The sequence below is a fragment of the Epinephelus lanceolatus genome, chromosome 13 (genome assembly GCF_041903045.1).
Source record: "Epinephelus lanceolatus isolate andai-2023 chromosome 13, ASM4190304v1, whole genome shotgun sequence".
NCBI lineage: Eukaryota > Metazoa > Chordata > Actinopteri > Perciformes > Serranidae > Epinephelus > Epinephelus lanceolatus.
Genome location: NC_135746.1, coordinates 26,112,324 through 26,126,099, shown reverse-complemented (window position 1 = coordinate 26,126,099; position 13,776 = coordinate 26,112,324). Strand labels below are relative to the sequence as shown.

Here is a 13,776-nt window from a genome sequence, read left to right as displayed (position 1 = left end):
ACGGGGACCCCGCCCCCCGCATTGGCCGTCGATGATTTACGCTGCGTTCATGTGCTGTGGGAAAGCTCGAACTTTACAGCTTCACTATTTAAAGGTCCGTTGTGTGAGATTTAGGGAGAGAAAGTGGTGTCTAGCAGTGAGGACTGATGTCTGCAACCCGCTGAAATTTCTCCAGATTTAAATACCTTCAGTGTTCAATGTTCCGTTTTTATTTATTTATTTATTTATTATCATGAGCCGAATTATTTTATTATTCTATTTTTTTTTCTAATTTGTTTTGTTTTATTTTATTTTATTTATTTGCACACACCTAAAACTGCATAAAATCCAATTGGTTAAAAAAAAAAAAATGTGTAAGGAGAGGTCAAGAAGCCGTCAACTTAAGGAGAAAAACAGACAATGACAAAAAACAGAGAGAAAAGTACCATAAGCCGAATTATCCGTGGAGTTCTCCTCCTCTCCAAAGCAAACAGACCGGGTGATTAAAACCAGTAAAAACACTGAATAAAGGAGTTTTGTGCTAGAAATCAGTGTTTCTCCTATGCTGTTTGGCACATAGCAGACGAACAGTTATCCCACCACCTGCTAATGTGTGCTCACCTGTTTTCTGACCCAGCTTTTATTTACAGAAGGATAGAAATAAAGCAAAAAGCACATAATAGCCTAAATAGATACATATACAACTATAATAACAATAGAAGTAAAAATAGAAACTACAAAAGAGCAATTAAAGACAAAATTACAATGTAATTAATAGCAGCAGAGTCTGCAAGTTTAGTATATGTAAACTGTACACTAGACACAATAGACTCAGTGGCCACTTTATTAGGTACACTCTGCAAGTGCCAGGTGGGACCCCTTTGCCTTCAGAACTGCCTTGATTCTTGGTGGCATAGAGTCAACAAGGTGCTGGAAACATTCCTCAGAGATTTTGGTCCATATTGACATGATAGCATCACACAGTTGCTGCAGATTTGTCGGCTGCACATCCATGATGTGAATCTCCCATTCCACCACATCCCAAAGGTGCTCTATAGGATTGAGATCTGGTGACTGTGGAGGCCATTGGAGTACAGTGAACTCATTGTCATGTTCAAGAAACCAGTTTGAGATGATTTGAGCTTTGTGACATGGTGCGTTATCCTGCTGGAAGTAGCCATCAGAAGATGGGTACACTGTGGTCATAAAGGGATGGACACGGTCAGCAACAATACTCAGGCAGGCTGTGGTGTTTAAACCATGCTCAGTTGGTACTAAGGGACCCAAAGTGTGCCAAGAAAATATCCCCCACACCATTACACCACCACCACCACCAGCCTGAACCGTTGATACAAGGTAGGATGGATCCATGCTTTCATGTTGTTTACACCAAATTCTGACCCTACCATCTGAATGTGTACCTAATAAAGTGGCCGATGAGTGTACAAAGCTATAATAACAATAGAAGTAAAACAGAAACTAAAAAAGAGCAATTAAAGACATAATTGCAAGGTGATTAATAGCAGCAGAGTCTGCAAGTTTAGTATATGTAAACCAGATTAATATGAATAATATGATTAAGTTTAAGTAATGATACTTATCCATCAATCAATTTATTTGTCACATAAAATCCTAATTCTAGTAAGAGTAATCCCATCAGTTCCTTCAGTTTGTACATTTAAATTAAAAAAGACTGTAATAGTAAATACATATGTATGATTGGGCAGTTTTAGGCAGTGTCTTCATGTAGGATCCTTAGTGATTGTGTCATTAACACTGTACAGAATATAGTATAGCAAGTATAGTAGAGTATGAATTGAGTATTTGTAATAAATATAGTATGAAATATAACAAAGTGTATAAATCAATCCAACAAGCATTACAATCTGAAGTAAATTTATAGAAGTATTATTAGCGAAGCCAGCAGTGGAAGGAGTACTCTGATGTTTTACTTCAGTAAATGAAGCAGCACCACAGTGTAGAAAAACAAGGTAAAAGTATTCTATTCAAAATCTCACATAATTAAAAATACACAAGCATTACCATTAAAATATACCTAAAGTACTAACTCAGTGTGCAGAGTGGCCCATTTCAAAATAATATTCTACCAAAAATTACTGATGCATTCATGTGTAGGCTGAAAAAGGTGGGACTTAATCTATAAAAATACACCATCTTTTATCTGTTGGTTATATTTTGTATTCATAATCTCACTCTGCAAATTAACTAGACACAAAGACTTTAAAGTAAATGTAGTGGCATAAAAAAAGGTATGATATTTGTCTCTAAAAACACTGAGTGGAGAAGAAGTATAAAGTGGCAGAAAATTGAATTATTTAAGTAAAGTACACGTACCTCAAAACTGTACTTAAGTACTTCTTAAGTACCACATCAGAGCAAGACTTATAAAGTATCAAAAGTAAAAGTAGGCCTTATGCAGAAAAATAGAGCTCATAATCACTGCTGTATATACTGTTGTGTGTCTCAACCAATGCCTCACATTTTGTAAGGTCATCATATGTATTGTATTTGCAAAGTAACTGGTGATCGCAGCCATCAGAAATATAGTGGAGTAAATACAGAAACATACATACCTTCTGTCCGTATATTTCAATTACTGTGATATACTGTACATGTGATGATGCCTATTGATGTTGTTATTGACTAATATAAATAATAAAACTCGACCATAAGACATTTAACCTGAAGCAGATGTTTCAGATATTCCCACAGTTCTTGAACGCAGCAGCAGCCTTAAGACATGAAGTTGGTAAAAAGCAGTAAGCATCACACACCTGTGGGGAAGCATTAATGTCTTATGTAGCAGTTGTGACAGCACATACTTAATCAGCCTGGGTGGAGATGTTACAAAATGTCCAATAAATAAACTAAAGTACCTGCATGACAAACAATATTTAAATTTAACCCAATATTTCAACCCCATAGTGAAAAGAATGACAAATGAAAACATACTTTTTAAAAGGTGAAGATCAGAGCACCAAACTCCATTCATAATTCTTACAATTTAAAAGTTTCTTGCTTTTTGGTGTATTATTCAAACCTGTTAAAACACAACTTAAGATGATATTTTAAACAACAGAGGCTGCTCTTAATTTCAGCTTAAATCCATCACACCAAACAACATTTGTTTCAGTAATATTTTAACTTTTTGCTTGCTATTACCACAATCGTCTTGCACCTAAACACACCATAGGGGCCCTTCGGCAGCTGAGCACTAGCTACCTTGACAACCAGAAACCGACTTAATACATAGCAGAATATAGTATTTAAATGTAACTAAATATTGACGTGATGAATGAAAAGTAAAAGACATAAAAAAATACAGGCCATCAAGTGTCGTTAAAGTGTGTTTCAAGATTTCGAGTCATCAGAAAAAACACGCAGCAAAGCAGGTTGAAGGCTTCAAGTGTAAAGATTTAATTCCTCAGAGTGTATTCCACAGTAACAGAAACCTTTGTTGGTTTAGGAATGTGTTATTGCCAATACAAAAAGACAGTCATGACGCACATGAACACACCATGCAGGCATCCCACCAGTTCACAGAAATGGCTCGAGGTACTGGCACCGCTCCCACTGTAACTTTCCCCTCTCGCTAAGTGTGAACTTGTGCTGTAATGTGCATTTATGTTCAGCTCACTCCAGTGCAACACACAGCAGGATAATCCAAAATGACAGTGATGAAAGCCGCATGTTTCGTCCTCATGCTCGTTTTCTCCCCCATTATTTTCATAACTTTCCTACTTAGCCCGGTGTTTCTTATCCTGATGATTACATCTTATTTCTAGGCTACATTTCAGCTTTAAGCTCGTACGGTTTTCCTGATTTTGACATGTTCTTAATTGATCTGAGCCGCTCACGCCTTTCAGAGCACAATCTCCCAAATGGTTGAGAAACAGAAAGATATAATTCAAGTCAAACTGAAACAAAACAGCCAAAACACCTGAGCATAAAAGATGGAGCTAGGTTGGTACACAGCAGTGAATGTGAGATGGGTCTTGTGAAACTTGCAGATGAGGCGCAGTTTTACACAGCTGATCGCTTCTCTGTGGTTGTGATATGTAAAGCTTGATATTATGCAGGTGTAGGTGATGTTACATTCAGGCAAACTTGGAGATTGTTGGTCCTTCTGATGTTTATCCAAGATAAATCGTTCTACTCATCTTAATATCTATGGCAGCTTAAAGTAGTCAAAATTAAACTAATAAAAATATTATGAAATAAATGATATGAACAAATCTGAAATTAGAACCATTTAATTGTTAAATAGCCTAAAATATTTTTAAAACTCAATTTATCAAATGTCAATTGATTTGGCGTCTTTTCAAAATAAGAGTGTTTAATACAGGTTATTCTACTTTTTTTTTTTTTCTCAAAATGTTCTTTTTTTGCCTGAACTCTTTTGTTAAATAATGCAAAATTTCCCCCAAACCATATTTCATCACAATTTTTTTGTAAATGAAGTCAAACCAGGCACTAAAAATTATGTCATTGGCTGTTGCTTTGGTCTGAATGAGTCCACAGCCAATCACGTAGCTGTATCCGTCATGTCAAATTATTTGTGATAAACAGTGTGGCATTTTGAAATAATATTATCACTTGGAAAAACTTCATTTTTGATTTTTATTTTTTCATTTTTTTATTTTTAATTTATGAAAAGGACACTTAGGAAAAAACAGCTGGATTTAAATTAAAATTACCTGAAGTGCTGTATTAATGTCTGTAAATATTTTTTTTGATCATCATCTTATTTTTGTTAACGATTTTCATGTTAAAAATGCAAAAAAAAGGAATTTTTTTTTTTCAAAAAAATACCTTAAATGTTAACATGAAAAAAAAAACAGAATTTATTGATCACTATTAAATGTACATATTGGACTATTTTATAACTTTATGTTTCTTTATGGTGTTCATATTAATTTATTCAATTTTGACCACTTTGAGCTTCCGTACAAAGCTCGGAGTGTTCGTCAATGACATTTTTGTTGAATTAAATACCAAAGAAGGACCTTTGCTGAAAACAAGACACAATAAAATGCCCGCCAGTGATGAGTTTTGACCATGGGAAAACACTACGCCTTATCTGCAAGTATCATTTGACCTACAGTACAGAACAAAGAGTGGCAAAATGAAAAATAAAAAAAAAACTAATAAAACTATAAATGCACATCTTGTGTCACAAGTACGACACCTAATTTAAGCTACAGGACAATTATTTAAACATTTTGGTTGTGTCGATTTGGTCCTGAGAAACATCACAAATTCATCTTTTGCATTTGGCACCAATCACCCTGTCATGATTTACACACTAACAAAAAGTGCACGAGAAATACATTCGCCATTTGCTCATCAACTGTTTCTTTACAAAAGGCATGTTTTGGAGTTGGTTTAGAAGACGAGAAAATTCATCATCGACCACGTGTAAAAAGATGGAATAAAAACTAACCTAGCAGATTGCAACGAGTACAAAAAGGTGCAAAAGTCTTTCTTGAAATGCGTCTGTCTGTGTAGTTTCTATCAAGGAATTGTATTTCCAAAAGCACTAGTCTTATAATGTCTTCTCAAAAAGTCCACAAGAGGTAGTAGAAATGGCTCGTGTAAACAATAACCGCCATTTGGTGACACATGGTGGACACACACTCTACCCACTGTCTGAGTGCTCCAATTCAAAATCTGAAGAAGTCTGTCAAAAATCTGACCAGTGTCTTTTCTGTGTGTCCTTTATCTGTACACTGATACCATCTAGAGAGGCATTTGGTTGTGATAGTTACCCCATACTGTAATTTCTCCCAAAAATTAACAAAAAAAACCCAAATTAACGTGTTACACAAATTGTTACATTCCTGACTTGTGCGTTTATAGTCTTAAAAGTGTATCAAAATGACATTTCAGACCTGTGGTTGATAAAAGAGCAGCGCCTGAGAAAGAGAGAAACACCATTTCTCCTTGTCGTCATCTGAAACTATGAAATATGGCCGTTAACTCAGCCCCTGAAAAACTAAAATATTTGTGACACTGTTTCATTTGGCACAGTGGAATCAAATGAAGTCGTATGCAGACATGCCAGCTGGGTCTGTGAGCGTACTGTTTGATCTAGTCTGTTTGGTCGTTATGTTGTCAATTCAGACACTGAGCCTTGCACATGAGGGAAGAGAACTGAAAACAGAAGCTCAGTGACAAGCCGGTATACTGCAGAAGCTCAGTGTTAGTCGCTAGATGGCCATCTGGTACAAACTCTGGCCTCAGTCCTGGAGCAGGACGATATCAACATTATCATGGACGCCCTGCAAGAGCAACTCGCCCTCAAATTTGATGATCTTCTTTTTCTTGGCTGCCCTCAGGGTGCCCACCAGCGCCTCGAAGATGTTGGCACAACGGTCGTCATTGAATAAGATGCCAAATTTCACGGTCATCTGACCATCGGCATCTGAAACAAGAACGCAAAGCAGATTGATTGAGTTATTTTCAGATAGGACAGATCATAATCATAAAAGGCCCCGACACATATGACATCCCAAATACCTGCCTTGTGATGTACCTCACAATATTTACCTTACAATATTTACATGACTAAAGTTTTACTTGCAGCGTGTAAGACAGCTATTACCAGGCACTGGCTCAAGGTAAACCCCCCAAAACGGGAACACTGGCTAGAAACTGTCCAAGAAATTTTAGTGATGGAAAAGTTGACATATGTTTTGAAAGTTAAAGAGAATACATTTAAAAAGAACCGGAGAAAATGGAACATCTATATGAGACAAGACGCCATCTAAAAGAATCCCTAACTTGAAGACACTTATTTAAATACTGAAACCGCCCCAGAAAAACAATTATTGCTACTCTGGTGTTTGTCCTGCATTGTTTTATTTTGTGTCATTGTGTTTGTACTGTTGATCCATCTGAGAAAACTCAATAAGAAATGCAAATGAAAAAAAAAGAAGGCCCTGACAGACCAAGCCGACAGTCGGCCGTTGATCAGTGTTAGGCCGTCTGTGAGCGTCTGTCGCCCTAGTCAGTGTGCCGTTTCCCACACAGTTGCCTCTCGTCAGCCCTCGTCTACTTTTTTTTTTTGCCAAATTCAGCATGTTGAATCAGCGTTGATGACGGCGGAGCCAATTGGTGAAGGAACTCACTCTGATTGGCAGTTCAGCTTAGCGCACAAGAAGAGAAATGAAAGTGAGGAAAGTAAACAAAGAGCTAAAGTCAAGAGGGAGTGAGACCAAAACAAACTTGTTACATAAGGTAAGATGATTTCTCTTTAGCCACAGAGCTCTATAGCAGGAAAGTCTGGTGATGGTTTGTGGTGTTGTTCGCTGGTGCACAGTTTATATGCTCAGTTCTTTTAAAATTGGAATGTGTTGATAATGTGCTGAGTGGCTAACTACCATCGAGTTGGTCTTCCGTTTCCCCTTTTTGAATGACAAATACAGACCACTGCCATCTGCTGGTGTGGAGACTTATTTCCTCTCACGTAGGCACAGAACGTACATGCTGGTTGGCTGTCGGCTGTAGCCTTTGCGGTGTGTTCATGTGCAACTTTTTGGCTGAGACCAAGGCAATGTGGGGCAAAGTAACACTCAGCTTTTGTTGCCCCTAGTTCTTTGATGTCAGTTTGGTGTGTCTGGGCCTACAAAGTAATAATGCCTGGAGTGTTAAAGCATTATTTTACAACGTTCCCCCAGTGTTGACCTTTAAGTCACACCAGATAAGAGAGAATGAGAATTAAATCAAAATTAGCTGTTGTTGTTGTGTTACTTTGTTAAAGTGGTTTATTAACAGGTGAAACCAAATACATACAGTGTACAGCTCATTTTTAAATCTGCTTAACAGACTGAATTAGTGTTGATATTGGATTTTATTTTGGTGTAACCACTCGTAAACGTGGCTTTGGGACTTCTTACAACTAATTCATTCACCATTTAGACTACAAAATGTCGGAAAACAAAGGAAAAGGGTAATAACAATGTCCCGGCGCCCATGTTGATGTTTTCAAATTGCTTGTTTTGTCAGCTATGCCAAAATACTTGAAGATCAAACACACACAGAATCAAAGCATGGACTCACTTGGACTGCCAAGACGCTTGATCTCCTCCACCAGCAACTCGACTTCATGAGAGATATTCATTGTTGCTGGAAAAGAAAACACAATGAAAGCAAACATATTAAATATATTAACAAAAATTGACATCTTAACTTGAAATAAGTCTGCTTATTTTCTTTAAGGAACTGTGTGTAGCATTAAGTAGCACAGCATCTAGCAGTGAGGATGCAGATAGCAATGAGCTAAAACATCTCCCAGCTAAAATTCCTTCAGTGTTTATTGTTCAGGAGGTTTTTAATTGGAGCCAAATTATCCGCAGAGGTCTCTACCTCTCCAAAACAAACAGACCAGGTAATAAAAACCAGTAAAAACACAGAATAAAGCAGTTTAATGTGACAAATCAGTGCTTCACTGATGCTGTTTGGCTAGTCACTGAGCTAGCCCACAACCTTTTAAATGTGCTCACCTTTTTTCTCTGATAACTTCAGATCCAGACATTCAAGAGGTTTTTACCAGGAGCCGAATTATCCACAGTAGTCTCTTCCTCTCAAAAACAAACACACTTGGTGGTTTAAACCACTAACAACACTGAATAAATCGGTTTCATGCTTAAAATCCATGTTTTTCCAATGTTGTTTGGCTCGTCTCAGAGGAGCTGCTAACTAAGGTGGCTGACTGGAAAACACATAAGAGCCAGAGTTTGATGTGTTGGTTTTGACCTACTGTAGAAAGATAGCAATGTACCATGGTGGACTTTGTGGACGAGAACCCGCTCTCTATCCCTATGCAGATATAAACAGCTCATTCTGGGGTAATATAACATGTTAATTCTAATGTTCAGGTGATTATACACTCAAGAAAACATACTTATTATATTATATATCCTATCTGCCAATATATCCACACTAGACCTCTAAAGCATCAAACACACTGTGTGAGAGGGGAGCAATTATCCCTTTTACACGCCATTCTCTTGCAGGGAGAGCCCACCCAGCCAAAGTCCGTTCAAAATTATCATATTTTCATGTTCTGATGCTTCTAGGGAAAAGTTTATGCCTTTTAAACATATGATCTTTTCAATACAGGCCCATACTTTAATTCGGCATACACCTAATCCAGGAAGTAGCGTTTGTTTTTAATAAATCTTCAAGTTTTTTAACTGAAATGGGAACCTTGGACCAACAATGATTATGTGAATTTTTTTTTAATCACTAAAGTTAGTGCTGCTTGGTGATTTAATGCACGCCGAATTTTAAAGAAGAAAGTAGAAATTCAGAGAAAAATATTAACTTTTCTTTTGTCCCCCTTATTTGATTATCAGCAAGGCAATTTCATTTTTTTCCCTGAATAGTTTAATTGAGTTTGGGACTGGGATTTTTCTTTTGCAAGAAAACGGGTGATATGGCCATTAAGTGAATATAAATGCAATTTTAAGTTGTCAAAAATACACAAAAACTATTTTTAAAAAATGGTTTAACAGAAGAACTGAGTGCAGCACTGAGATTAACGTAACAAGCCTCAACACGAGCAGGGCGGACTGTGATCAATGCGGAAATGGGTGGATTAGCACTCCCAGCTAGCCATCACAGAGCGCAAACCCCGATTACTATTATTCATTTATACAGATATGCAGTCATTCTTGAGTGCGGGTTAATATTCACAACTCAAATATATCTTACACAACTTCAGACACAACAGGAAGTAATAAAATAAGCAGCAGATACGAGCTCGCCGGTAACGTTAGCTTCTAACGTTCAACAAATGATCCGTCAATGAGGAGGATGGAGGCGTTTCAGACTGCTACACGGATGCAATATGTAGCGGCAAGACGATGTAACAAAAGTCAACTCAAAACATTTTAAATATTAAGTTAAAGTGTGTATACTTACCGGTTTATTCGTCTTGAGTCTAATAAAATGATGGACGACTTTATGCTCAGCCTGCTCCGGTGGATAATGACGACGCGTTCATTGTCTGCTCGGACACTTCCATTGTGCTCTTGCTGCATCTAATTAGACTAGTTGTATCTAGTATGACGCGGAAAGCAAATTCATTGATGAATTACATGAGATGTGATGTGAGTCCAATAAGTGACCGTCTGCCAAAGCGAGGCATCACAAGGTGTCAAAACTTAGGATTTATTGTATAACTGCCACGGGTTATATTAGAAATCGAATTTCCTATGACCCCTAAAGGCACCGTTAAAGCTCATCTGACTTCGTCGTGACACAATGCATTACTTTCACGGCTCCTTATATGGCATGGAGGAGAGATGCCTGTCTCTAACCACTTACCTTTTCTAGTCCTCCTGAATGACAGAGGAAAGAGCCCACATGCAACTACAAAATAAAAACAGCTTTTTGTTATATTTCCTTCACACACCAGCTCCATCTATCACAGCTGTAAACATGCAGTCCAGGGCAGCTGGACAAAGCTGTGTATTTACTGTAGGGAAGCTGTCTTAAGACAAAATAAAACTCAAACATGTAGGAATTAATGGTATGTCTGTGCACAGGCCACAACAGCCCTTTTTATCTTCATCTCCATATTTATCATCTTCCTCTCCCACACCTCTTCCTTTCCATTCCCTCTCTTGCATCCCTTATCCACCTTTCTCCCACCTTCCTGTCATTTCCCTGTCTCCCTACACCACCTGCATGGCATTCCTGATTTAGTATCAGTGTCAAGTGGCATGATGAAGACCTTACGGCAGGACAAGGCAGCTTTATCACCTTAACATGCTATAGGGTCTGAGTGGTTTCAAGGCCTTGTCTTGAAGAGGATCCCTGTGTCACAAATGTAGTTTCAAGACCTTTTAGTTTCAGTTTTCTGCCTATATTGTGCATGTTCCAAAATGAATGCATTTAAAACCTCACCACACTGGAAAAATGTGCCAGGCAGTATTTTAATAAAGATAAACTCTTTGCTCAGAAGAAGGGAGGAACAGGGGTTAAAAGGGACCCAACAGCTCATGATTTTGTTGTATTTTTGTTATAGCTAAGTGTAAGTGATGAGTGTGTATGCTCTTTGTATGTGAAAACTGATAAATGACACACAATTTATGTTTTATTATCATATTATTTATCCCTGAAAAAGGAGAAAGCACTTGAGAGAGACAGAAAACACTCTGAAAGTCTAACCTCCTCTTTCCTGTCCTTATTCTCACTACAGTAAATTGTCCCGTCTGTATCATGGTATCAGTACAGCTTTTATTTTGAAATCACTAATCCGGGTCTCCGCAGGCCAAGCAAGCTCGCGCTGACTCGGACCGTAGCCCAGTGACGTCGCGAGACCGTCAAGCTAGCTCCGAGAAATAGGAGGAAAGACCGGAAGATTTTCACGTTTATTTTCAGAACAAAAGCGTAACGTGTGTGTTGGTTTTTGGAGAGTTTAGTATTTGTTGGATTTATGCCAGAGGATTTTGTGTCAAGGTTCTCTCAGGGGCTGCTGCAGAAATGTATTTAAAACCTTATACTGCAGGGAATTACATTTACTTTCGTGTTTATCTCCATTCAGGCCCATTTATACTATTCATAGTAAATATAATTAATCAGTTAAAGTTGTACATTTTGATGCTGTAATTCGTTGCTCTATTCAGTCTTGAACACATTAAAAACTCTCACGTGAAAGCTCAACATGAGATGTGCAGTTATTAGTATTTTGTGTATTCAGACAGACAAAGATTCTGACCTTCATTTTGGGCTATCCATTAATGTCAATGCAATCATGGCCAGATTAACCCCTCCAGAGAGTCCTGCATGGGGATCACATCTGATGTGGGTCCAGATTGACTCCCTGCGTGTGGTTCCCTCTACAAGACAGGTAGACAAGGCAGGTGAAAATGCATCACCTGTGAAAGAGACACAGGTAGACATGGTACACATTATAACATACTTCCAAATGATCAAATCAGCACATGCAACTTGCATAATGGATGTGGGGCATTTGGGGGCCCTAATAGTCTGGGCCCAGAGGCAATTGCCCACTTTGCCTACTTACACTCAAGCTGTGGAAAAAGAAATGCTTTGAAAATGTTGGTGCCGAGTAGTGATGGAATTACCATGTATTTCTTTGCCTGCTTGTATTTGTTTACAGAAACACTTGACTTATGTATAGACATATACATTACGTCATATATATTTACTGTAGTAGAAAACACGTTTACCTTTGTCGTCCCTGTTTTTAGCTGTTTGTCTTTTAAATCTCTGTTTCTACTGAAATCATTTATACTATTGAAACAGACGAAAACTGTTGTGAGATTTTTTTTGTATGTGTACACAGTGACAGACTCATACTGTCTGAGAGGCAGGGGTGAAACAATTAAAAGGGCAGCTACATGCAGTGGGGCACCAGTGTGCAGGAAGGCAGGGCAGCATATATGGCACTGCATCACATTTTTTGTTAGGTTTAAGGTCGCCCTAAAGGGCACTTCTTTATGTTTTCTCCACTGAGAGGGCATCCAAGAGAGCATTCCATCAAATTTTCTTAAAAAGGAAAGGCACCCTTGAGGGAACTTAATCATGTTTTCTATACTGCAAGGGCATCCCAGAAGGCACTTCATGATGTTTTTTCCACTGGAAAGACACCCTTAAGGGCACATCATCATGTTTTCTCCACTGGAGGGGCACCCAAAAGGGCAATTCATCACATTTTCTCTGCTAGAAGACACCCCAGAGGGCACTTCTTTACGTTTTCTCCACTGGAAGGGCACCCTAGGGGGAACTTCATCATATTTTTTCCACTGCTGGGCACCCAAGAGGGCACTTCATCACATTTTCTCTACTAGAAGAGCACCCTTGAAAGCACTTCATCACATTTTCTCTACTAGAAGGCACCCTGGAGGGCACCTCTTTACATTTTCTGCGCTGGAAGGACATCCTAGGGGGAACCTCATCATATTTTTTTCCACTGGATGGGCACCCAAGACGGTACGTCATCACATTTTCTCTACTAGAAGGCACCCTAGAGGGCACTTCTTTACGTTTTCTCCACTGGAGGGGCACCCTAAAGGATACTTTATGATGTTTTCTCAACTGGAAAGGCACCCTAGAGGGCACGTCATCACATTTTCTCTACTAGAAGGGCACCCTAAAGGGTACTTCATCATGTTTTCTTTACTAGAGGGGCATCATAGAAGGCACTTCATGACATTTTCCCCACTTGAAGGGCACCCTAGATGGCACTTCATCATATTCTTTCCACTGGATGGGCACCCAAGAGGGCACTCTATCACATTTTCTCTACTAGAGGGGCACCCTTGAAAGTACCCTAGGGGTGCATCACCATGTTTTCTCTACTACAAGAACACCCCAGAGGACAATCACGTTTTCTCTTTTAGAAAGGCACCTTAGAGGGAACCTCATCTTCTTTTCTCCACAAGAGGGACACCCTACAGGGCACTTAATGAGGTTTTCTCTACTAGAGGGGCACCCTAGAGGGCAATTCATTACATTTCTCCACTGGAAGGGCACCCAAGATGGCACTTTATCATGTTTTCTCTACTGGAAGGCATCCCGGAGGACTCTAGGCATCCTAGAAGGGACGTCATGACGTTTTCTCCACTGGAAAGGATCCCTTCGCGTTTTCCCCACTAGAAGGGCATCCTAGAGGGCACTTAATTATGCTTTCTCCACTGAAAGGGCACCCAAGTTCACCTGCTGGGACAATAAAAATGATTCTGATTCTGAAATGAACGTCAACGGGTGTTTTAATCTGAAAGTCCCACCGGAAGTGTTACT

The 13,776-nt window shown here is 38.7% G+C and overlaps 1 protein-coding gene across 1 annotated transcript; it reads right to left on the bottom strand.

The window, feature by feature from the left end:
* Window positions 1-3,393: 3,393 nt before the first annotated feature.
* abracl (ABRA C-terminal like) lies at window positions 3,394-10,073 on the bottom strand. Its single transcript, XM_033649371.2, has 3 exons — window positions 9,928-10,073; window positions 8,062-8,127; window positions 3,394-6,424 (listed from the first exon to the last, which is right to left on the bottom strand). Exons 2-3 carry the CDS (start codon window positions 8,120-8,122, stop codon window positions 6,240-6,242), a joined length of 246 nt encoding a protein of 81 aa, XP_033505262.1. The 5' UTR covers window positions 8,123-8,127; window positions 9,928-10,073; the 3' UTR covers window positions 3,394-6,239.
* Window positions 10,074-13,776: the final 3,703 nt, after the last annotated feature.

Bases quoted from the DNA above. Each gene is read 5' to 3' on its own strand.
- abracl (XM_033649371.2), bottom strand. From the start codon at position 8,122: ATGAATATCTCTCATGAAGTCGAGTTGCTGGTGGAGGAGATCAAGCGT. The intron at 6,425-8,061 runs GTGAGTCCATGC...TTCTTGTTTCAG, and splicing joins CAAGCGTCTTGGCAGTCCAA to ATGCCGATGGTCAGATGACC.